Raw genomic sequence first — 22,032 nt, forward strand, 5'->3', positions numbered from 1 at the left:
GGAAGCGCACGACGCATTTGACTCCTCCAGTAGCAGCCGGCCAATCACGCCCGACTTGAAGCGCTGTCGTGAGGCGTATTGCGCTCGGTAGGAAAACCGTGTCCTGCGGCTTTTCTGATTGGTCAGTGGACGGCGTGTCGCGCTGGGCGATTCACGTTGCACGCGGCACAGAAAACCTGCTCGTAGGGAAACCTGGCTCTAGAGGTTAGATTAGATCTTTCAAGCGGCTTTGGTTCACACTTTTCAAAAAATGTTTATTATTCGACCTTCTGGAAGGACAAGTAGTCCCTTGAGGGTCACAGAGTGGGTGTATATGTATGTCCATTTGTCCATTTTTGTTTATTTATTATGTATTTTGTTTTGTCATCTGTCTTTCTTATGTATTTTGTAACGTGTTCTGTTTTGTCCAATTAAAAAAAACAAAAAAAAAAAAACAAACAAACAACTGCTGCCACGAAAGGTACCCCCTGGGCCAACACCTTCTAGAGCAAGAAGGTATATCTGCTTTAGAAGGTATTGCCTGGGGGCCCTTGTATGTTTGTTGTTTGTCATCTATGGTGTGTGTGGAAATAAAACTAGTTTGTAGGTTTTTCGTTTGCTTTTTAAATAAAAGATGGCAGTGTATTTTTCTGTGAAATGATTCGTCAGTTTTGAAATTTCTCGACAGATGACAGCAAAAGATACAAAATTTCAACATAGACTGCAAATCACATTTATTAAGCTGACCATATTTTTTCGTGAAACATAGAGTGATTTGAGAACTCAAATAGAAAAAGGCAGATGGCAACAGTATGGAGATCTCTGAGATCTGGAAGGAAAATAGCGCTTATATGTCGGTAATTACTTGTGCATGTGGTGTTTGCATTTGGTGTGGGGCTGTGAATTTTATGAAATTCTAAAAACTGGACATTCATCGAATGAAAAATGAATGTCGTGACGTTCAATGACGCTTCAATAGAAGAACAGGTAACGTGTGTTGATAGGTGTCTTTTTTTATGTCAAAACATTTAGGCCAGCTGGTTTAACCTCTTTATAGTATGGTGTCCAACTACCTAAATTCGAAACCCGGAATCATTTTATTGAGAAAAGCCCTGTCAGCCCCACCCCCTCCCCACAGGAGAACTTTCACGCAATAGCGGTACCAATCTATGATATTTGGCGACAATTTGGTGATTGTTTTCAACCAATATAATTCTCGCAAAACCGAAATATGGCGATATACGGGGTGTTTATGGAGACGCTGCTCAAAGCCATCTGTAGCTCGATCAAACCACGCAACGACAAAGTTTGGTGGTGGATGTGTCTCCTCTGATGACTTGGGAAGAAAGATCACTCTAAAGTTTTTAGTTCCGAAAATTAGCCAATAGGGGAAAATATGTGGAACAGCCGTGTATAATCTTTGTTTGGCGATGTGTTGGCGAGAAAAGTATAAGCATGACAAAAGATCGCCAAGAGTGAAATGGAGTCATGCTTACGGATGTTCTTTCCAAAGAAAAAAGTCAGAGTATGTGTATGGGGTGCCACTCATTTATTCAGTGTTCGGCAGAGCCGCTGTGGTGGTCATAGTGACGGACTCGCATCGTGGGGACCCGGGTTCGAGCCCCACAGTGGTGGTTGGCTGAAGTTGGTTTTCTGTGGTTCCCAACTTCAAGGCACAAATGCGAGCCGATCTCCCTGTTAAAAAGTCTTGCCACAGAGAGCTGCAGTCCTACAAACAGTACAAATATTCAGTCACTACACATCATTCACTTCACTTCTGAGATATAGATGGCAGCACTGAAAAATCATACACAACACTAGATAGGTGCTCAGACTGATAAGTACACACACACACACACTTCCAGCACAACTCACTGGGTAGTAAATTGCCTATGGCGATAGACCTGAGTTGTGCTCGGTTTGAAAAAAAAAAAAAAGTGTTCTGCAAAAGAACACGTTAATCAAAATTACGTTAATATCCCATAAACAGGTCTTAAGCTAGGTTTTTATTGGAGCAGGGTGTTTTTTTGTGCAGTGTCAACTGAATAGGATTATTTCAGGTCGACAGAAACATGTAACTTTATCATGTTGTGGGTTTGTTTTCCTAGAGTGGCACATCAGCTGTTCTGTCTTCTATATGTTCCAATCTGAAGAAAAAGGGGAAAAATGAAGAGAATGAATTGGCGAAACGTAAGGCGAACGACACATTTGACTCCTCTAGAAGTGGTCGCTAATCACTCCCAACATAACGCACTGGAGTGAGGCAGATTTGGCTCTGTAAGAAAACAGTTGTACCACTTTTCTTATTAGTGAGTGGGATGGCGTGTTGCATTGGACGATTTACGTTTTATGTGGCACAAGAAACCCCTGCTCTTAGGAAAACCCCCAGCTTTATGGCAGCCTTATATATTTCAGTTTCTGGCCCGTCACTAGCGAATATACCACATATCTGGCCCATGGATTGGAAAGGTTGTGCTTCCCCTGTTCTGGACTAAATAAGGGATCACGATTGATTAACAATGTAACATCCATAAACCAAATATGGAATACAGATTAAAAATTAACATCAACTTCATTTAACAAGTTCAGGTAATGAAAGTATATAATTCTGAAATAAAAACTCTCTGCATTATAAATAAAAACCATTTCCACAAAGATCGGCAAGTCTCAGAAAAGCCTAAAAAAAAAAAAAAATTTCGCATTCCTTTTGAAAAGAAACTGACTCACCTAGAAAGTTTTGACCAGTGCCTAATTTCTTTTTTGATTTGTCAATCCCTGTTATAAATACATATTTCTTGTGTCTTTAAATATTAGCTCTGGCAATCACTTGTGAATTTCTCGTAATAGCGAGATTCTCATTATAAGTCGCACTCGTTATAACAGACTTCCACAGTGTTTGTGTTGATAAATCCCCATTCATTGGTTTATTTGTTTTTTGAAATTTTTTAATTTTCCTTTTATCATAATACTATATGGTTATCGTTTATCTGTTTTGTTAAAACATTTTTTTCTATTCAACATTCCCCAAAGATTCAAGATCTGAGGTGCTACTTCAACGGCTTAGGTGCAAGCTTATCCGAAAAGAACTCGCCAGAGGGTTTTCAAGCTGACTTACATGATATTGTCCAAGTCTGCAATGTGTGTTTCAAGGAAACTAATGAATCAGGTGATTATCTTTTTGTGTTTTTATTTTAGAGGAATTGTGAAACTCCCAAAATTTTTTATTTGTTTATGTGTTCTTTGCGAATCCGTTCAAGCAAAGGGCTTGACAAATAAAAAAAAGCATACTGTTGCCCCGATATAACAAACTCCAATTTAACAAATTTTTTTGGGTGTTCCTGTGCGTATATTTGTATCAACTCAACCCCCAATATAATAATTTTCCCTCAATTTAACTAATGAAATTGTCACTTTTATCTGGTTCGTTGAATAGATGTTCGACTGCAGAGTCCAAATTTTTGTACTGGTCTGATGGGACGACTGCCTATTGGCAGTAATAATCATTATCCCATTGTCTTATGTCTAAGTGACTGGAGAAGATTTCTAGTCATCAACACAGTAATAGTAGTAGTCATTAACATGGATAGCGGTTCATCTGTAGAGCTTATATCCAGGATCCCAATCAATAGGTTTTTTACAGTATTGCTGATACTGTACGGGACCGGTACACTCCCAGAGTCTATCTATTGATAGCAGACAACAAAATGAAAAACAGGATTTTTCTATCACAATTCATTTATTCATATAAACTAGCACTAATTTCAGGCTTAATACAGAGGTCGTCAAGGAAGTAAAGAACGTTTTGGCATAACTAAATAAAAACGGACGATATCAACAACACAAAACTTTATTTACAAAGTCACAGTACCTTACTCTATTTTTCAATGTAGTTGCCATAGCTGTCAAAGCACTTATTGTAATGTGAACCAATTTTCAATTCTGATGTTATATTCTCATAGCTGCCAAGTCTCCCGAATTTTTCGGGAATCTCCCGAATTTTAGCTTCATCGCTCGACCTCCCAAAAAGTTCTTAAATCTCCCGAATTTTTACGAAAATCACAAAAATCCCTAATTGTCCCTTAAAATACCCTACTTCATTAAAAAAATCACCGCTTATGAAAACAATCCCTAAGGAATTTCTTGTGGGGCATGAAGCCTCTTTTTTTCCCCTTTCGAAATGACGTCACACGTCCTAAATGGGGAAATTCCCTTTTTAAGGAAGTTTTACAAACCCTCTGATGGTAACAAGAAAGTTGTTTGCCTTATCGTGCAGGGAAATGGCTTAGCAGCCAATAGTCCTGGATAATAATTGAAGATTATAGTGACGCACATATGGTCAAAATTTCTTTTGTTGAAGTTACGTACGTGCGATATAACAAAGCATGAATAATGATAAGAAAAAACATATTTAATCAATTTTAAAGATACTTATTCCGATGAATTTCCTTTCATCAAACGTTCCAGAAGAGGGCCGACTTTTCCTTTTTGTACAAGTTGTGTTACGGACATAAACATCGGTCATGGAAAGACTGCCATCATCACTCGTGAAATGAAAAAAAAAAACATCAAGCAAGTGTCACAAAAAGTCAGTGTTCTTCAAAAATTGACGGTGTTTTCCTTCATCTTCCGATGATTTTGGGGTCATTCGCTCAGAATGTTTGTTCACAGCGTTTCTGATTGAACAGAATATTTATTTTTACATCATTGAAGTTTTGGCCTCCAATTTCACTTGTTTTTTGCGTAGGAATTTTATTCCCAAGGGTTTAACTTCCATGTGTGTAAAATCCCTATTTTAATTTGACTTCAGTTTTTGAGTAGGTATTTTATTCCCTACGCTCTAACTTTTATATTTGGAAAATCCCTATTTTATTTGGAAAATCCCTATTTTATTTGGAAAAATCCCTATTGTATTTATTAGGGAGTGGTTTTAGCATAAAATACGGGTTTGCGCGAAAATCTCCCGAATTTTCATTTTCAAAAGTTGGCAGCTATGTATTCTTCTACCGCCAAAGATTTGAGCCAGGATGTCACTTCTTGTTTGAGGTCTTCATCGTTTGCGAACTGTTTTCCACCCAAACATTCTTTTAGTTTCGGGAATAAGTGAAAATCACTTGGTGCCAAGTCAGCTGTAAGGAGGATGACCAAAAATTTCCCACTTAAGACGTTGAAGTTCTTGCTGTGTTCGTGCTGATGCATAAGGGCGTGCATTGTCGTGAATCAAAACCACCTTTGCCGACAACATTCCACGTCTCTTGTTTTGGATGGCGCGTCTAAGTTGTTGAAGAGTTTCACAATAGACGTCTGTGTTTACTGTGACTCCTCTTGGCATAAACTCCACGTGGATCAAACCCTTTCAGTCCCAAAAACTGTTGCGATTGTTTTTCTTTTCTGAGTTTTGAGGGTGAGTTTGTGTGTTGCCACTCCATAGGCTGTGACGCTTGTTTTCCAGAATCTTGTAAGAAACCCAAGTTTCATCTCTCGTTACAATGTGGTTGAGAAATTCGTCACCATCGAAAGCCAATAAAGAGCATTTGGAAAAATATTATGGTGGAAAATCTCAAAACTTCTGATTTCTGCTCAAAATAATGAGATATGACTAATGAATTGTTTTTGAAACATTTAAAACGGTTGGAGAGGATTGAGCGGCTTGTGGGGATTCCTTTGAACTCTGTAATTTTTTACTAATTCAAGCATTCATGTTAGAAACTTGCGGCCATGGCTTGAGACAGCCTCTTTAATCTTTATTTAAATTTTAGTCACTTTTCAGTGCTGATATCTGCCAAAAATGTTTCTTTTTATTCACAGATGTGGAGGCTGCCCTGAACAGCATAGTTTCGTTGTTGATCATGCTTCCTCAAGGGGAAGGCGAGCATTTAATAGCTTCATTCTGTGAGAAGATGACCAGAGCGCCTACTGCTAAGATGATCAATGTGTGTTTACGAGTGTGAGTAGTTTTATTTTTGTTTTGGGGAAAAAAATTCATATATATATATATATATATATATATATATTATATAATATCAAAATGTTAAAATTAAAAAAACAACCAATTAGAATTCATGAAAATTTTTAATTTTACTTCCAGATTACAGAACCTGCATGCTGCTATCGGAGAGCATTCGCCGTCTTGCTATGATGTATATTATAGCCTGGTTAAAGTTGCAGGGCAAACAGACAGCATCCAGTCAGTATTCAAAGATCTTGATAAGGTTTGTTTTGTAAAAAAAAGGTACATCTCATTATTTAATTCTGTGTTTGTGTCAAAAATAATGATTGTTTCATGCAATGTAAATTTTTGTATTTATGTCTTTTATAATCTTTTAACTTGTAGTTGAAGTTATGGCTCACCGAAATGAAGATAAACACAGAAAGGAAGCAAAAATTGCTGCGAGCCCTTCATGATATTCTGGTCGAAAGCAAACAGTGTGAACTCACTTCAAAAGTGATGATTGAGTTGTTGGGCACTTACACAGAAGATAATGCCTCGCAAGCCAGAGAGGATGCACACAGGTATTATTGATGTTGATCAAATACAATGAGTTGCTTTAGTGTTTTATATATATGATACAGGGTCAAGGTTGTCTTAAAAGCATTATGGGTCCCCAGGCCAAGTGGTCTCTCATATGCCAGGTGAGTGCTGTACAGTTATGGAAGCAGAATATTTCCTCCTTCGAACGTGTATATGATGAATGGAGAGCAGTGGACACAGACATGCGTCTTCTTTCCTAAATCATCTCCAGATATAACCAGTCTTCTGAAAATCTTGTATTAAAAAAACTGGAATGGACATTGCTCTCTAAATACAGTGATCTCTCATAAGTTTCTCTCAGTTATAAGACTACTTTCTGCACTCCTGGTCAAACATATAGCATAGTAATGTTATTCACTTATACACCAATAAGTTTTTTCCCCTTGTTCCCTTTCACCGATACATAAGTGAGAGATTACTGTATACAATGAGACATATGGTCCTAATCCACTCAGAATATAAAAAAAAGCATAAAATAAATTGTCCACTCTGAAGTTTCAACAATCAAAAATAAGACAACAAAATCATGAGTTGAGCAATCCCTTGCAGATCAGCAAAAGCCACAAAGATGTCCAAAGAAATGTTTGAGGGTGTTGTTGCACAGTTCACATCGGCGAATGAAAGACTGGCGCACCATCTCGTAAACTTCTGGTGTCTTGTCCGCTGCAACAAAGAATCTTACGGCAAGATCATCTGTAGAATATATGGGAGTGTCTCATACACAGGGGTGGGAACTCTGCGCCAATTGCGCCGCACTGCGCCAAAACTAATATCTTGCGCCATCCTGCTCCAATAGTGTATTTTCGCATTTTTCTGCGCCAAATAGCGAATTTCGCTTCAGTATGCCTGGAATTTCGGAAAGGATGCCAAAAGTTTTTTTGTTCCTGCTAGCCACGAAACGTTTCTTTACGAAAAGAGCGTGTTTTATTCCACTATACTTAAACTATCGGCCCCTGATCGGGCTTTCCATTGCGAAATCCCGATATTGCCCGTGATCGTGGAACTGAAGATGGTTTGCAGTGCCTTTCAGCTTTGAAGTGCAAATTGTGTTTCCGTTTAAAAAAAAAGTCGTCACTGGAAGCAGCAGAAATTACTGTAGTCGATTGTCATTGTGTTAAATCCCGATGTTTCGTGAAAAAAATTGTCATTCCGGGAGTAAAAAGCGCATGTCCGCCGAATTACGAATGTTAGTTTAGAAACTTTGCCGAATAACGAGTGTTAAATCGCCAATGTTGCAGAATAACGAGTGCTAAATCAACAATGTTGCAGAATAACGAGGGTTAAATCGCCAATGGTGCAGAATAACGAGCGTTAAATCGCCAATGGTGCAGAATAACGAGCGTTAAATCGCCAATCTCGCCAAATAACGAGTGTCAGATCGCCAATCTCGCCAGATAATGAGTGCTGAATCGCCAAACATCGAGTTGATACTTCCGAAATTTTCTCCCATTTTGCAACAATTTCTTTCCAAGTATAAAAAAATTAAAAACTTATAAACATTTTTTTAGCTCATTTGAAGTGCTGCTGTTCAAGGCAGCAAATAGTGCCCTCAGTAAGTAAAAATCATCCTAAATAGACGGGTGCAAAAAATTTTATGACAGCCGCTCTTTCAAACAAGGTGTCAAAAGACTAAAACACCAAAAACAAAAATCAAGCTGATGAAGAGATGTTTCATAGCAAAAGACAGTGCAGTTTTATTTTGAAAAGGGTTGAAGGTTAACGAAAATATTCTTGTTAATTTCACTGCTCCAATTTATAAATATCTGCTCCGAATCCCACATTTTGCTGCTCCAAAATTGCTCCAAATCCAGAATTTGCTGCTCCAAAACTGCTCCGAAATGGACTTAGTCACTTCCCACCCCTGCATACACCAATGCTTTCATGTGTCCCCCACAAGAATAATTCCGGTGGATTACACTTAGTTACACTTTTTTGACACTGAGTGGATTGCAACCATGGGTTCCATTGTAAATATTGTTCATCTTGATAGGTACTATGACTCCTCCAAAAAAACATTAACATGTGACAATATTTAAAATCATAATTATCGTAATATTATTTGAACATTTATAGAAGCGGGAAAGTAATTTTAATGCTTAATTTCAGTAAAGAATAAAAATTTCAATAGGCTTTGTTGAAAATATATGGAAAATAATGGGACATTTTCATGATAAATTTGAGATGGCTAAAATTACATGAAGATATGGAAATGTTCCAGGAAATACAGTTCCATACAGTTGCTCTAAATCAGTGTTTCCCAAAGTGGGCAATATCGCCCCCTGGTGGGCAATAGAATGGTCCAGGGGGGCGATTGAACCTACTGATTTAACATAGGATCCTATGGATTTACTTGAGTTGGGGGGAGATGAGAGGAAAAAATTTCTGATGAAAGGGACGATGGAACAAAAAGTTTGGGAGACTATGCTCTAGATGTATGATTATATGCTTCCTATTTTTTTTATAGAAGGCAAAGTTCAATACTATTTCAAACATAAAGGATTTCTGCTTAAATATCATTTGCATACTAAACTGCAATGGCTTTTTTTAAAAGCAAGACCTTTGGAACTTGACATTGGTCTACAAGTTGAAATGAAAATTATAATTGTTTTAAAAAAAATTATCATTTCAAAATTAAAAATGAGTGAATGTTGAATATAAATTTAAAAAATCCATGTAATTTCATTTTTGTACAAAATCATGGTTTTGATCAAATGCGATATGAATGTCCTTCAATTTTAAAATTTTGCCTGGAAAAGTGCTTGAATAGCCCGTGAATTTTTTTACTTTCAAAGAGTAAGAGCCATGTGTATGTGTTTACTAAATTTGAGTCGGGACAAACAATTTTTGGAATTCATACCTACCAACATGGAAGGAGATAGCTATGCTGTAGCAAAGTTGAAAGAAACATAATTTTTTGGGCCCGTTACACTTTTTTTTTTGATTTGTCGAACCCTGGTGTGATTACTAAATAGTTCGGGGACAACATAACATTTTTAAAATGCCAGGGCTTGACAAATTCCATTCACCATGGTGACTAATAATATCTAAAATCTGTATTGGAATCTGAAATTTTCTATGTGTGGTTACCATTTCAGAGTCTGAAGACCATGTAAAATGTTTGGAATTCATTTAATCAGGGTTGAGTATTTTGCTGGGACTAGTAAAAAAACCAGTAAAAATTAAGGTAAAGTTGAGTTTTTCATAAAACAATGCGTATTATGTGTGTAAGACAATGGAATCATTACAACAATCAACTTTATAATGTTGCATTGTGAAGTAATCTGGTGGAAAATATGTTTACAAATAAATAAATACAGTCTATGCTCATTATAATGACCCCACGTTTTAGTGATCATTCCATTACAACTGTAGGAAAAGTCCCTAATGTTTTCATAGAACAACTATCCTATATTTTTCCTTTCCATGCAATGACTACTTGTCATCCGGGATCGTTATAGAAATATACAATTCTTTTACATCTATTTTTTTAAAAATTATACTGGACATAAATAGGATGTGGGAAATATCTATTTGTTTTATGCTTTGCAAAAACCTATTTTTGTCAGGATGTTTTTTACTCTAGTTTTTTCCAGAAAAACCGCCTTGAAAATAAAAAATATCTGGCTCCTAGGAAATTCAGCTACCTCCTAATTTTCTTCACAATTTCTCAAACCCTGATGTGAGCGTGTCCACCTATACAGGGGTCTGTCCAGCCAAAATTTGGGACCGTCACAAAATTCATAATCTGAAAAACGGACCTTTCACAAAATTCATATTAAGGAAACCATAAATTTGGCATTTCATTTATTTTTTTGTGATAAATTAACTAGATTATTTTGCTTCTCATAAAATTATCTTTTCAAAAACATAAGGAAAATTTTCACAAAAACAACCCTACAAAAAAATGTCTAGACAGACCCTGCTATGTGAAAAGTGGTTAGGTCTTGAAGTGGAAAGATAGTAGAATAATTTTTTTACTTTTATACTTATTTGCGCTTGTAATTTTCAATTTTTAGGTGTATAGTGGGTTGCTTGGGAGATCCGAATGCATTTTTGATGGACCATCTGCTTGCCTTGAAGCCAGTTAGGTTTCTTGAAGGTGAACTTATTCATGATCTGTTAACCATCTTTGTCTCGGAAAAACTTTCATCATACATGGCATTCTATGTGGCAAACAAAGATTTTGTTCATTCCTTGGGTAAGTCATATGATAATTCGACTTTTATATTAGTTTTGGTTTGTAACTTTGGTAATTGCAGTGATCGCAATCTATATATTCAAGTTGATGCACTTTTGAAGTAGTTGGTCAATAGCTGTTGCATTAAATATTTAGGAGAGGGCTCCCTCCCATATTGGTTCATGTTATTATACAGTTATGATAACATGTTTTTTTATGTATAATCCAAATGGCATCTCATATTTTCCATTTTTGACCTCAGTATATACCACATATTCAAATTGGTCGAAGTCATCTTATTGTTTTGTATTTTTAATATTCCTGGGTTTTAACATTGGCTTTTTATAATCCTTAATATCATTAAAACCCTTGAGGTAAGTCAGATTTTTAACACATGCAGAGTAATATTTGTGATGTCATTAATATTGAATAGGCATGATTAAACCAACTATAAGTAAAACCTCTCTTAACTGTCATCCCTCAGATTTGGTTACCTCACTTTTATGGAAATAATTTCCCTTGTATAATAAAAGTGTTAATTTCCCATCTCCTGATCTTTTCACCCCTGTTCACCCTTCTTTTACAGACAAGTTTTTTTTCTCCCACCTTTGTCTGAAAAGAGGGGTTTTACAGTGCTGCTGTCGCTGCACGTGCACCTTTTTGACAGTTTCAGAGGAGCCTATGATAACAGTATGCACCTCTGAAAACTGTTAAAAGACATTAAGTAGGCTAACCACTCAAATAACACATAGGTGCCTACCACATACCTGAAGAAAAATTTGATTTTTCCTTGACTTATTTGGCGACAGGCAATTTAACACTCACCATTTAGCTATATCTGCAAATTAACACTCATTATGCAGAATAGCTCTTTTTCTCACAAAATTAAACAGTTCAAGATTTGACACAATGACGCTGAACAACAGAAACCTCGGTTATTTCTGCTGCTCCCTGTGGTTATTTTTTTCTGAAAACCAATTCTCACATTTTGTGCTTTAAAGTTGTAAAAATCAGAGGAAACCATCTTCAGCTGACCAACACTTCACGATCGCAGATATTTATCTGACTTTCACGATGGGAAGTTTGATAAGTTTCCATGATTGTTTGGGGGATAAAAACAAAAACTTGCTGGGATAAAAATCCAAAAATAGATTCTCTAAAAAAGAATCTGTGACCACCTTTTTTATTACAGTAAAATCTCCCATAACGGTAACCTCTGAACAACTGCCACATCCCATTGGATTAACATTAAGGTTAAACTTCAAACAATGATTTCCGAGTAACAGCCACTTTTGGGAATTAAAATGAAAGAAAAATTATATGCATTTCATCATGATGAAAAATAGCCCTCAAGATTTGCTTTGAAAGAGTTTTACTTTCCTTGAACCCTTCGAACATAAAAATAACTATGAGTTCTTTATTATGTCAGTGGTTTCCAAAATGTGGTCCGCGGACTCGGGGTGGGGGGGTCTTCAAGTATATGCTAACAGGTGCACTAGATGTGTTTTAGAAATATTAAAGCAGAAATTAGGTTATAGTTTGGCAAGTGGCTATGTCATAGACCAGAGAGTCCTTGTTTTCCATGCTGGCTTGACTTAGGATGTCCGGGTAAGTATTAATTGAAAATACCGTCCTAGAGGTAAAAAACAAGAAAATACCTAATTACATCAGAGGATAAATCTTATCTGAAGAATACATATGCTAGGATACAAGAATTACAGTGGAATTACAGCGCAGCTGTATGCATTTTTCTTCATGAAATTTTTGATTGAAATTAACATGGTATTACGAAAAATATCGGTAGCGTAATTTATTGACGACTTAAAGTTAACAAAGCCATGAGGAAAAAAAAAGACCATTCTATTGGTTGAGAACATTCCTTCAAAAGTCTTCCCCTGTCATGAAGCACCACTCTTCGAGAACTATGAGTGATGCTGAAATCTTCTATTTCTCGAACATTCAATGAATCTATAAAAATGATGTAATCAAGAGATGAGTTATTGGAATTTATGCTCAATAATAGAACTCTGGTCTGGCTAGCGTGTATCTCTGCTTGTAAATATATGTAAAAATTGCTGTTCTGTGAATGAATTCATACCGTTCTGCAAAGTTTTTCCCTCCTGTGCTTATTTCAAGGATTTGTAAAAAAGTATCCGGAACAACAGAAAATCATGAATAAAATTCATGAAAAATTTGCACATCTTCAATGTAAAGTAAATGTCATGTGTGCTACAAAACAGCTTATTCTTGTTATAATTTTACAAGCAGCCAAAAATTTTAATCTATGTTTTGCAGAAGTATTGAACTTCTTAACAACGGGTAACCTCCCGATAATGGCCAGATTTACTCTGTCCGGTTAGTGGCTGTTGTTTAAAGGTTTCTTTTCTTCCTTTCAAACCAAGCACAACTCAGGTCTATCGCTGTCTATGGGCAATTTACTGCCAAGTAAGATGTGTCGGAAGTGTAAGTGTGTGTGTACCAGTCTGAGTGTGTATCTAGTGTTGTCTGATTTTTCAGTGCTGCCATCTATATTTCATAATTGAAGGGATTGAAGTGTAATGATTGAATATTTGTACTGCTTGTAGGCCTGTTGCTCTCTCTGGCAATAATTTTAACTGGGAGATCAGCTCGCATTCGTGCCTCAAAGTTGGGAACCACAAAAAACCAACTTCAGCCAAGCATTTAGGAGGTTTCATTTTACATGACTTCCCATAACCTTATTCTCATTTTATGACTTCTACATAATGGTAGACATCCTGATATATGATGGCCATTTATCCTGAAAAATTCTTTTAATTGAATGTGAAAATCTGATTGGAATCAAAATAATCATGAACACTTAGTAATTAGAATATTGGCTAGAGATGTAGACAAAATATGTGGCATCATTCTGGATTTTTAACCACAGATATCGTTGGGTTATTACAAAACACATTACATAAAAATCTGAACCAGACTATAAAAGTGGGCGTATAATGAGATGCAAAAATGGAATATCTTGCACGCATAGCTTTGCTCTTTGATCATAAAATTTGACTGAACTTGAACTACTTGTGTGTGTTTGTTCTTCAAATATTCAGTGACAGGATTACTTTTATTTTCAGGTCTTTCGCATGAGCAAAATGTGCAGAAGATGCGATTGCTAACTTTTATGCAGATGGCCGAAACCCAAAAAGAAATTCCTTTTGAAATGATTGCGAAGGAGCTGAAGATTAAGCCTGAAGATGTTGAAGGTTTCATAATCGATGGTATGTATGTAAACAGGTTCCGTTCCAAAGCAAAATGTTTTGCATTGCTCTGCAATGAGCCCTTGGCTGACTGGAAATGTTCTGCAGTAGGAAATTCTCATAATAATGTGTTTTCTACACTTTCCTTAAATTCTTCCAGATTGTTCTGATGTAGCACTGATTGTTCTGTGATGTATGTCGCAGATAGCGGTATATTCTGCTTTGGGGTAGGGGACATCTTTAGTTTTGTTCCGTCTGCAGTTAATTTTTTCCTGTGAGGATAGGAGTATGTATCTGGTATATACAGGGTGCACATAAAATAAACTTTACAGATATTCAAGGCTCTAGCAGCCGCAAAAATCAACCAATGTGAATAAAATTCGAGACATGGGTGTTTCAGAGTATGTGCTGGAGAAGGAGAAAAGAAAAAAAGCCTAGCTCTTGTGTTTGCAGTAGTTACAGCAACAAAATTTTGAAAAATCAAAATGGCAACACTTTTTTATGTATTGCTGAGTAATTGATGAAGTGAAAAACCCCTTGGCGAGATCTTTCTTTATCCGCTTTGACTTTTGGGGTACTATAGGTACCGTTCCAAGGCCATTTATGATTGTTTACTATGTTGACCACTTTGTAATGCGTGAAAGTGAGTGTTGCCATTCAAATTTTTTAAAATTTGTGGGCAAGAACTAGAGTTCTATTTTTCCTCTTCATTCTCAAGTGCATACTTTGAAACACTAGTATCTCAATTTTCATTTGCATTCATTGATTTTTATGGCTGCTAGGGGCTTTTACATTGGTTAAGTTACCTTGTGGCTAGTCACACACACGTGTGTGTGACTGTATAACTTTAATTTCAATTTTTGAGCATATTTAATGTGTAAGATACAATGGGAACCCACTTGGGGCATTTTTCCCATTTAAGAAGTCGCCACGGTTGTAGTTTTTCCTTTTTTTTTCGAAATAGTGCCGATGTAGTCATATTGAGCGCGGATTCACTGTTCTTATTTACTATTAAAAAGTTTACGGTAAAAGTAGTATTGGGAGTTATATCTCTGCAAATATTTTCACAAATAAATGTTGTAGTGGGGGGGGGGGTTGTGCTTTGGAATCACATTTTCTGTATTTCATCTGTTTTTTGCCCTTGATTGGATAAAAAGTGGAAAATGCAGTCATTCAAAAATTAAAAAAAGAAAACCAGAAATTTGGAATGAGACCAAAATTTATTGTTTTCAGCGACTTATTTACTATGAATTTCAGATTTATTGCGAAGAAAGGAATCATTGTCATGGTCAATGGCTTGTTGAGGTATTTCAAAGAATAAACAGATGGCAATTACTCGACCAACGCTTCCTGTAATGTTTTATTTAAAATCCATCAATTTTTTTTTCCTGTTATAGGACAATATGTGTTGTGCACCTAGGTTGTATTCTGTGATTTTGTGCACATGAAGCATTCTCAAGTGCATGGCTTAGGCCAGAGGTTCCAAAACTTTCCCCACCCTATCATCCCTTCAGAATTTTTTTTTTCATTGCCCCCTACAAATAAGGACAGCTCATAAGATTCTGTATGATACCCATGCTTCTACTGGGCCATTCCATTGCCTCCTAGGTCAGTGGTTTCTGCGTGGACCCCCAGCAGTGTTAAAGTCAATTTGGATGCCCTATCCGTAAAATCAAAAGTGTATATTTTTTACGATTTTAAAGTCATAAAAAATTTAATTTCACAGCACAAAATGTGTCATGGAACGGTAGTAACAGTGATCCTGTGGCCCCTTTACAAAGTACTCAGTGTCCGCTGACCACAGGTTGAAAATACTGCCCTAGGAGGGGGTATCATGATCCCCATAGGGCAATGGTTTTCAAACTTTTGTCTCCGGTGGCTCCCTTGCCAACATGGATCTCTGCTTTCTAGAATGGTCTTATGAAGAATCGCTTCAAAGACCAAACAGGCACACATCAATATCACCAGCTTGCCATATGGTGCTGATGATGATGATGCTTGCCATACCAAGTTTCCCGATACCCGTAGTAGCCACGAGGCAGACTTTGAAAACCACTGGATTTTAGAAATAAATCATTATAAAAACATTATTTGACATTATGGCCATGAAACTTTGCTTTAAAAGTGTGAAAACCAATGGTATATGATTTTTTTTTTCTTTTTCTACAAGTGCTACGAACAAAATTGGTGAGAGCTAAGGTGGATCAACCCAACAAACGTATACTCGTCAGCTCAACAATGCACAGAACTTTCGGAAAGCCACAGTGGCAACAGCTGCGTGAAACATTATTACAGTGGCGTAACAACATGTCTCAGGTTGAAACCAGTTTGGGAGCTGTTCTTAGAGCACCATTTGAGGGCTTACCTGCGATGCAAGCTTGAGGCTGTAATATACGAATAATTCGTAGATAAAAAATTTTAAAACTATGCAATTGCTTCAGTTCCTTTAGTGTGTTTTGCAAAAAGTGAAATAGTAATCTTTTTATTGTTGCATTCCATTAACTTTGTTTGCCTGTGTTTTTTTATTATGCTGTGTAGATCAGGTTTTTTAGTCTCACAAGTGAATTATATAATATAGTAGAAGTGATTAACTGGTTTATTATGCATAGTCACCAATTGTCATAGTAGCTGCTAAATGGGATAAATTTTTTATTTAAGAACATTAAATCAAAAATTTGTTTTTTTAATTACATTATATACCCAATAATTTCTGTAAATACTTCTATTTTAAGTGGTTTTTAAAATTCCCCTGATCCACATTATAACTGCCATAGTGAAAATCACTAAACCTTCTTCTAGAAATGCCACCTGTTTTTAAGAATATCCCCCCCCCCCCACCCAGTTCTTGTAGGAAAAATGCTTTGACCCCCCCCCCCCTCACCCCGCAATAGTCAGTGATTGTGAACATTCACTAGACATCAGTTTTACTATAACTGTAACGAGTAATAATAACGTAATAATTGTAACGAGAGCTCATTAATATCTTTCCACTCAGCCTGACGTCTCAGAAATCATTTGCAACTGTAAGATCCATGTAAAAAATAGCTCGATATGAACAAATAAGCTCTGCCAGTGAAAGATTATCATGGTTTCTCAGCCATTAGAATTTGGAAAGAACGCTTGCAAGCAGAGGCATATTTGAAGGGGGACCTATAGTCCAGTGTGTGAAATTCAGAGGGGCGGAAAATTTGTGGAAAGAGTGGTCAAGAAAATGAAGTGAGAAAAGGATGGAAAAACCATAAATCCGCCTCTACCTAGAGAGTGAGACAGATCAGTGAGTGACCTATAGTGTGTGCAGGCATGTGAATGACCTGAGTAGTGGGTGAACAAGTCTGAGTGACCTAGAAAGCAAAGCGGCGGGTCAATAAATGGCTGAGTGATCTAGAGCAGCAGTTAACCTTCAAAAGCCTGCGCCTGGTTGATTTCTTTTTATGAGAGAAGCCCCATTTACATGTGTAATAAAATATCCCGGGAAGTTCCCGGTAACAGGGATTTTCACTACAACCTGTTTACTTGGCATTAAGTTTATGCCGGTATTTCCTGTTTTTTTCAGAAGTCATCACTGGTCACGTGGGTTGAACTGGTGGTTGGCTCAATATGGCCGACAAAGAAGCTAACAGCAATTTTCGTGGTGCAAAAAGAATTATGAGAGAGGAGGTCGAAGTCACCCACCATTATTCTGCAACAAAGATGGGACTGTTGACGGATCTCCGTCCCACCATTTTTCCCCCATGAAAAAAAAAAGTGGCAGTGCAGGTAATAATCACCAAAGTTACCCCCAATTTTACACATGTAAATGGAGCTGGAGCGTGTGTAAACATGAGTGATCAAGTGACTTGGAGAGATGAGGAGGGACTAATTGGGCTATAGCCCAAGACAGCGAATTTAAATAATGAGTGATCACACACAAGAAAATTAGACGAATGGCTTAAGGGGGCGAAAAAATTTGTATAGCTCATAGGTGGGAAAATTATTAATTCACTTCTGTTTTTAAGTAGCATGTGCAGTCAGTAGTGGTGGTAGTAGTCCATCCTTGCAAATCTTGTGAAAGAAAAGCCAACATTCTCTAGAATTTTTATTGAAGTTATAGCAAATGTTACCCAATTTAGTAAGTGGCATGTGTGTGTAGCATTAGCTTGCTGATGGTGCTTTGCTAATCACTCAGAATAGCGAGATACTCATTATTTTAGAGATGTTTACTGTATTGAAAATACAAACAAAAATTTTTATCAAAAAGAGACAGCTAGTTCATACAATTCATAGTATGTTTATTCATGGGGGTGATTCATCTACTCCGTCTTTTTATTAAGGCTGCAATACTCTGTATCGCTTGGTTTGGGGGTTATTTCAGTGCGAGCATCTTTACATTCCTGGCTTGATGTAATGACATCGTCAGTAACCTCTTGTTCCATCATATCTCTATGGGATAGAGCTTTTCTCAATCCAGCTGTACTCGAGCCTATTGCCATTGTGAAATGTGTACTGACGAGTGCTAATGCTGTGCTGAGAATGAGGTGACATTTTGTTTCGTAGCTTTGAATTTCTCCTTTCCACAGGGACAAACATATCACTTCGAGACAAAAAGAAATGTTATAAATTAGTTGTGATTTAACAAGATATTTAAAAATAAACATGCTATCCAGATCATTGACATTCACTAGTCAACCATTGTAACAGTGTTCAACCTGTGATCTCTAGTCCGCAAAACATTTCTCATAATCGCTACGTAATTTTAAATTCAATGAATATTTTACCTTTTCTTTTGGGAAATGTTTATAGTTCTTCATGTTCTATTTATTGGTTTTTATTTCTATCTTAGCCGTCAGCAGTTCTGCAAATGTTTTCTTACATTTATTTATTTTTGCAGTCTGCAAATTATTTCCCCATTTATTTTTGTGTCTGTGTTAAATGGGAGTACATTATATTAAGGTCTAATTTCAGAACTCTTCAAATAGGAGTTATTTTGGGGATGTTAGGAAAAATTTGTTAAATTAGAGTTCATTATGTCCAGTTTAGACTCTGCTCCCAAGTACGGTCATCTAAATAAATCTTATCGCAGCAGTGGGACCAATTTATCATATTTACCAAAACGAAATAATGATTATACATAATAACTGGCAAATGTGATTAATTTAGTATGATTTATCATGTTTACCAATAACGCTTGGGTGCTATGCATAATCACTGTAAAAAGTGATAAATTTAGGGAAGTTTATTAAACTTACTAAAATGGTTGGTGATTATTCATACTAAGCAGTTGTTATGACAAAAAAAAACACCCGGATTTATCTCATTTACTGTAACATAAACATTAGGGTGGCCCTTAGCTATAGGTAATTTTCCGAACGTTAAAATTTTGCTGGTTCTCCTCTCTCCCCCCCCCCCCAAAAAAAATCCTGTTTTAATCAAAAGGAAAAATAACGATCTGTGCAACATTTTATCTCAATTAGACAACTTCTAGACGATCTTCAAAGCATCGAAGTTGGAACATAATAAGCGATGGCGATTCCCTATAAGCAATTGAGTAATTCCGTTCATAAAAGCTATATATTCTGCCCTGTCTCAACCATTTTTTTCTCTTACAAAAATTTATGATGACACATTCAGGCAACCCCAGTAATTGCTTAAAAACATTCTGAATCCAATTTCCTAAAAATAAACTTGTCCCGATTCGAAAAATACCTGAAATAACATTAAACATTCGGTTTTTTTAATAACACAAATTCTATAAGAGAGAATTTTTATTCACAGAAATAATGGGTACGAACGAACATTGAACATTATTTTTTCCTAAAAGAGGATTCAGTGGCAGTTGAGTATTTTTTACAAAATAAAATTCAGAATGTTTTTTTTAAACAATTGCTAGGGTTGCCTGAACATACATGTCCTCATAAATTTCTCTAAGAAGAGACAAATTTTCGAGATTGTGGAGAGTATACTGCTTTTTTTGAGAGAGAGAACGGAATTAACCTTGCTCTGTTTCAACTTCAAGGCATTTGAGGATCGGCTAAAAGTTGTCAGATTGAGCCGAAATTTTGCACTGATCATTTTTTTTGTTTATTTAGATAAGATAGGGGAGATGGGAGCTAAACTTTTAAAATGTTGAAAAATAAGGGCCACCCAAATATACATGCTACCTAACAGTGTAGTGCAGAGGTCTTAAACCTTTTTCCATTCGCGAGCACTACCTATACACATGATAAAAAGAAGAGCAACTTACGGCAAGTTTGACTCACGAATGCATACAATTAGGATGATTTCAATTCTTGAATGCAAGTTGTACAAAGTGTTCAATTGGAACGTTGATCAAGTTCTTGCAAGCACTCTGGGTATTTCAGGGAGCACCGTAGTGCTCGCTTACCTGACCGAAAAGCAGTCACCATTGAATGACAGTTGACACGCGTGTAAGGGTTTGATCTGGATGATGTGTGCAAGAAATTTTAAAGTAAAAAAAAACATTCAACAAACCTCCAACTTGAAGAAATTCACAGATAGCTATCGTTGCCATGAGGGCTCTCGCTAGACTCTTGTCAGCCTTATCCCAGAGAATCCACAAGAGAATACCAAAACCTACGTAAAAGTTGGTTGATGGATGAGTTCGACTCGAGTTGGAATTTTTATTTCAACAAAATATGATATGATATCTAATCACTGGGAAATATTCATAAGGATTTATTATTTTGTGAATTCTTATCTAGAAATATTTGACAAAAAAAAAATCTAGCTGTAAATGGTTTTTACCTAACGTCTTACAACCATAAAATCGCTCGTATTCTTCCATATGTTGGGGCATTTTCTGTTCAACTTCCGTCAGTGATGGAACAGCTTCACAGTTTCGATGAAGACAGAATAAATTCTGTTGAGAAAGTTGTACGAAATCAATATATATCAAGAAGAAAAATTTGATAGCGGAGAAAGTTAAAAAAAAAAAAAATGTGTAAACAGTTATGATGCCAGGCCTCGAAATACCTCTTTTAAGCATCACTAATATATGAACAGCTTATTTTCAAAATGGAACATTTCCACTTTTTTCTGGATCTTTGGGGATGAGCTCTGACACATTTCTGCAACAGGGTTTTATTCAAAAGTGAATATTTTTGGTAAAAATCACAATATAAAGTTGGTCGTTTCTACCAAAAGGAAACATAATCCACTTTGGTGTTTTTCATTCAGAAGGGGAATAAAGTGGTTGTCCTACTGGTATTAAGGGATTTTTTTCACATAATGGCACATTTTCAGAATCACTTTTAAAGTCATATTTTACAGCAGAACCCCTTGATAACGGACACCCATGGGACCAAAAATTTTTATCCGCTATCAAGAAGTGTTCGTTTTAATGGATAGTAAAATACATTAAGTCCCGTCAATGTAATTCAAAAGAAAAGTCTGTTATGAGAAGTTCCACTGTAAAATGATCATGTTTTTTTATGCTATTCACGAGAGAGAAGTAAGGGTACTTTACTTGGCTAGGTGAAACCTTCTGGGACAAACAGGTGATGTAATTCCCAATTTTTCAGACGAAACGGGACATTTAAATGTAAATATAACTCCCTTGAATGTTGATCAAGAAACATAATACAGTTGACTCTCGTTATAACGATCCTATCATCCCGTCGAAAATGGATGTTATATCGAAAGGAAAACATACAGGTTATTTGGGACCTATCCTACCGGTCGTTGTGAGGGAATGGTCGCTGTAACGTGGGGTCCTTAGAACGAACATCTACTGTAATTAAAGATTCTTATACCATTTCCTTATGCTACCTGTTGCGCTATTTTCTACTTTTGTGAAACAGTCCATTCCGGTGAGAGAAAAAGGGTTTTTCACTTTTACAGTAAATTTAGCAAAAGTGGAAATGTTCCATTTTGAAAAAAAGCTCCTCATACAATACACAGAGAACAAGGCTCCATTAAATTCTACGTTTGGTTTTTTTTTAATACCTGGATATTAAAGTTCCTCAGTTGAAGACTTGTACTTACAGATAAACCGCACAGCGTGTACATCGACGCCAACAAGAAATGCCATAGCGAGTAGCATCTTGGGAATTTTATATATAAGTGATCATTGTGGCCGAGAACTTGGCTTATCTGTAAGAAAAAGTATGGCCGTCATTGAAAAT

General features: G+C 36.4%; 2 protein-coding genes across 3 annotated transcripts in view; one reads left to right on the forward strand and one right to left on the reverse strand.

The window, feature by feature from the left end:
* The first annotated feature begins 811 nt into the window (after positions 1–811).
* eIF3m (eukaryotic translation initiation factor 3 subunit m) lies at positions 812–16,339 on the forward strand. Its single transcript, XM_089242008.1, has 8 exons — positions 812–966; positions 3,010–3,145; positions 5,785–5,923; positions 6,065–6,188; positions 6,311–6,489; positions 10,525–10,706; positions 13,790–13,933; positions 16,083–16,339. The coding sequence occupies exons 1-8, from the start codon at positions 925–927 to the stop codon at positions 16,292–16,294; spliced, it is 1,158 nt and encodes a 385-aa protein (XP_089098134.1). The 5' UTR covers positions 812–924; the 3' UTR covers positions 16,295–16,339.
* Positions 16,340–18,093: 1,754 nt separating this feature from the next.
* The window catches only part of LOC149078358 (tumor protein p53-inducible protein 11-like), a 34,015-nt gene continuing 30,076 nt past the window's right edge, over positions 18,094–22,032 (reverse strand). For both annotated transcript variants that reach the window (XM_089242012.1, XM_089242011.1), the window contains 4 exons: positions 21,893–22,000; positions 20,654–20,768; positions 20,381–20,482; positions 18,094–18,482 (listed from right to left, as the gene is read on the reverse strand). In XM_089242012.1, coding sequence (XP_089098138.1) covers positions 18,202–18,482; positions 20,381–20,482; positions 20,654–20,768; positions 21,893–22,000 — 606 coding nt within the window. In that variant the 3' untranslated portion in view covers positions 18,094–18,201. The remainder of the gene's footprint in view (positions 18,483–20,380; positions 20,483–20,653; positions 20,769–21,892; positions 22,001–22,032) is intronic.

Source organism: Pholcus phalangioides, unplaced genomic scaffold (assembly GCF_987345545.1).
Source record: "Pholcus phalangioides strain wild (caught in Gottingen) unplaced genomic scaffold, Ppha-v1.0 ptg000014l_1, whole genome shotgun sequence".
NCBI classification, from domain to species: Eukaryota; Metazoa; Arthropoda; class Arachnida; order Araneae; family Pholcidae; genus Pholcus; species Pholcus phalangioides.

Bases quoted from the DNA above. Each gene is read 5' to 3' on its own strand.
- eIF3m (XM_089242008.1), top strand. From the start codon at position 925: ATGAATGTCGTGACGTTCAATGACGCTTCAATAGAAGAACAG. The intron at 967-3,009 runs GTAACGTGTGTT...CATTCCCCAAAG, and splicing joins ACGCTTCAATAGAAGAACAG to ATTCAAGATCTGAGGTGCTA. The intron at 6,189-6,310 runs GTTTGTTTTGTA...TTTAACTTGTAG, and splicing joins TATTCAAAGATCTTGATAAG to TTGAAGTTATGGCTCACCGA.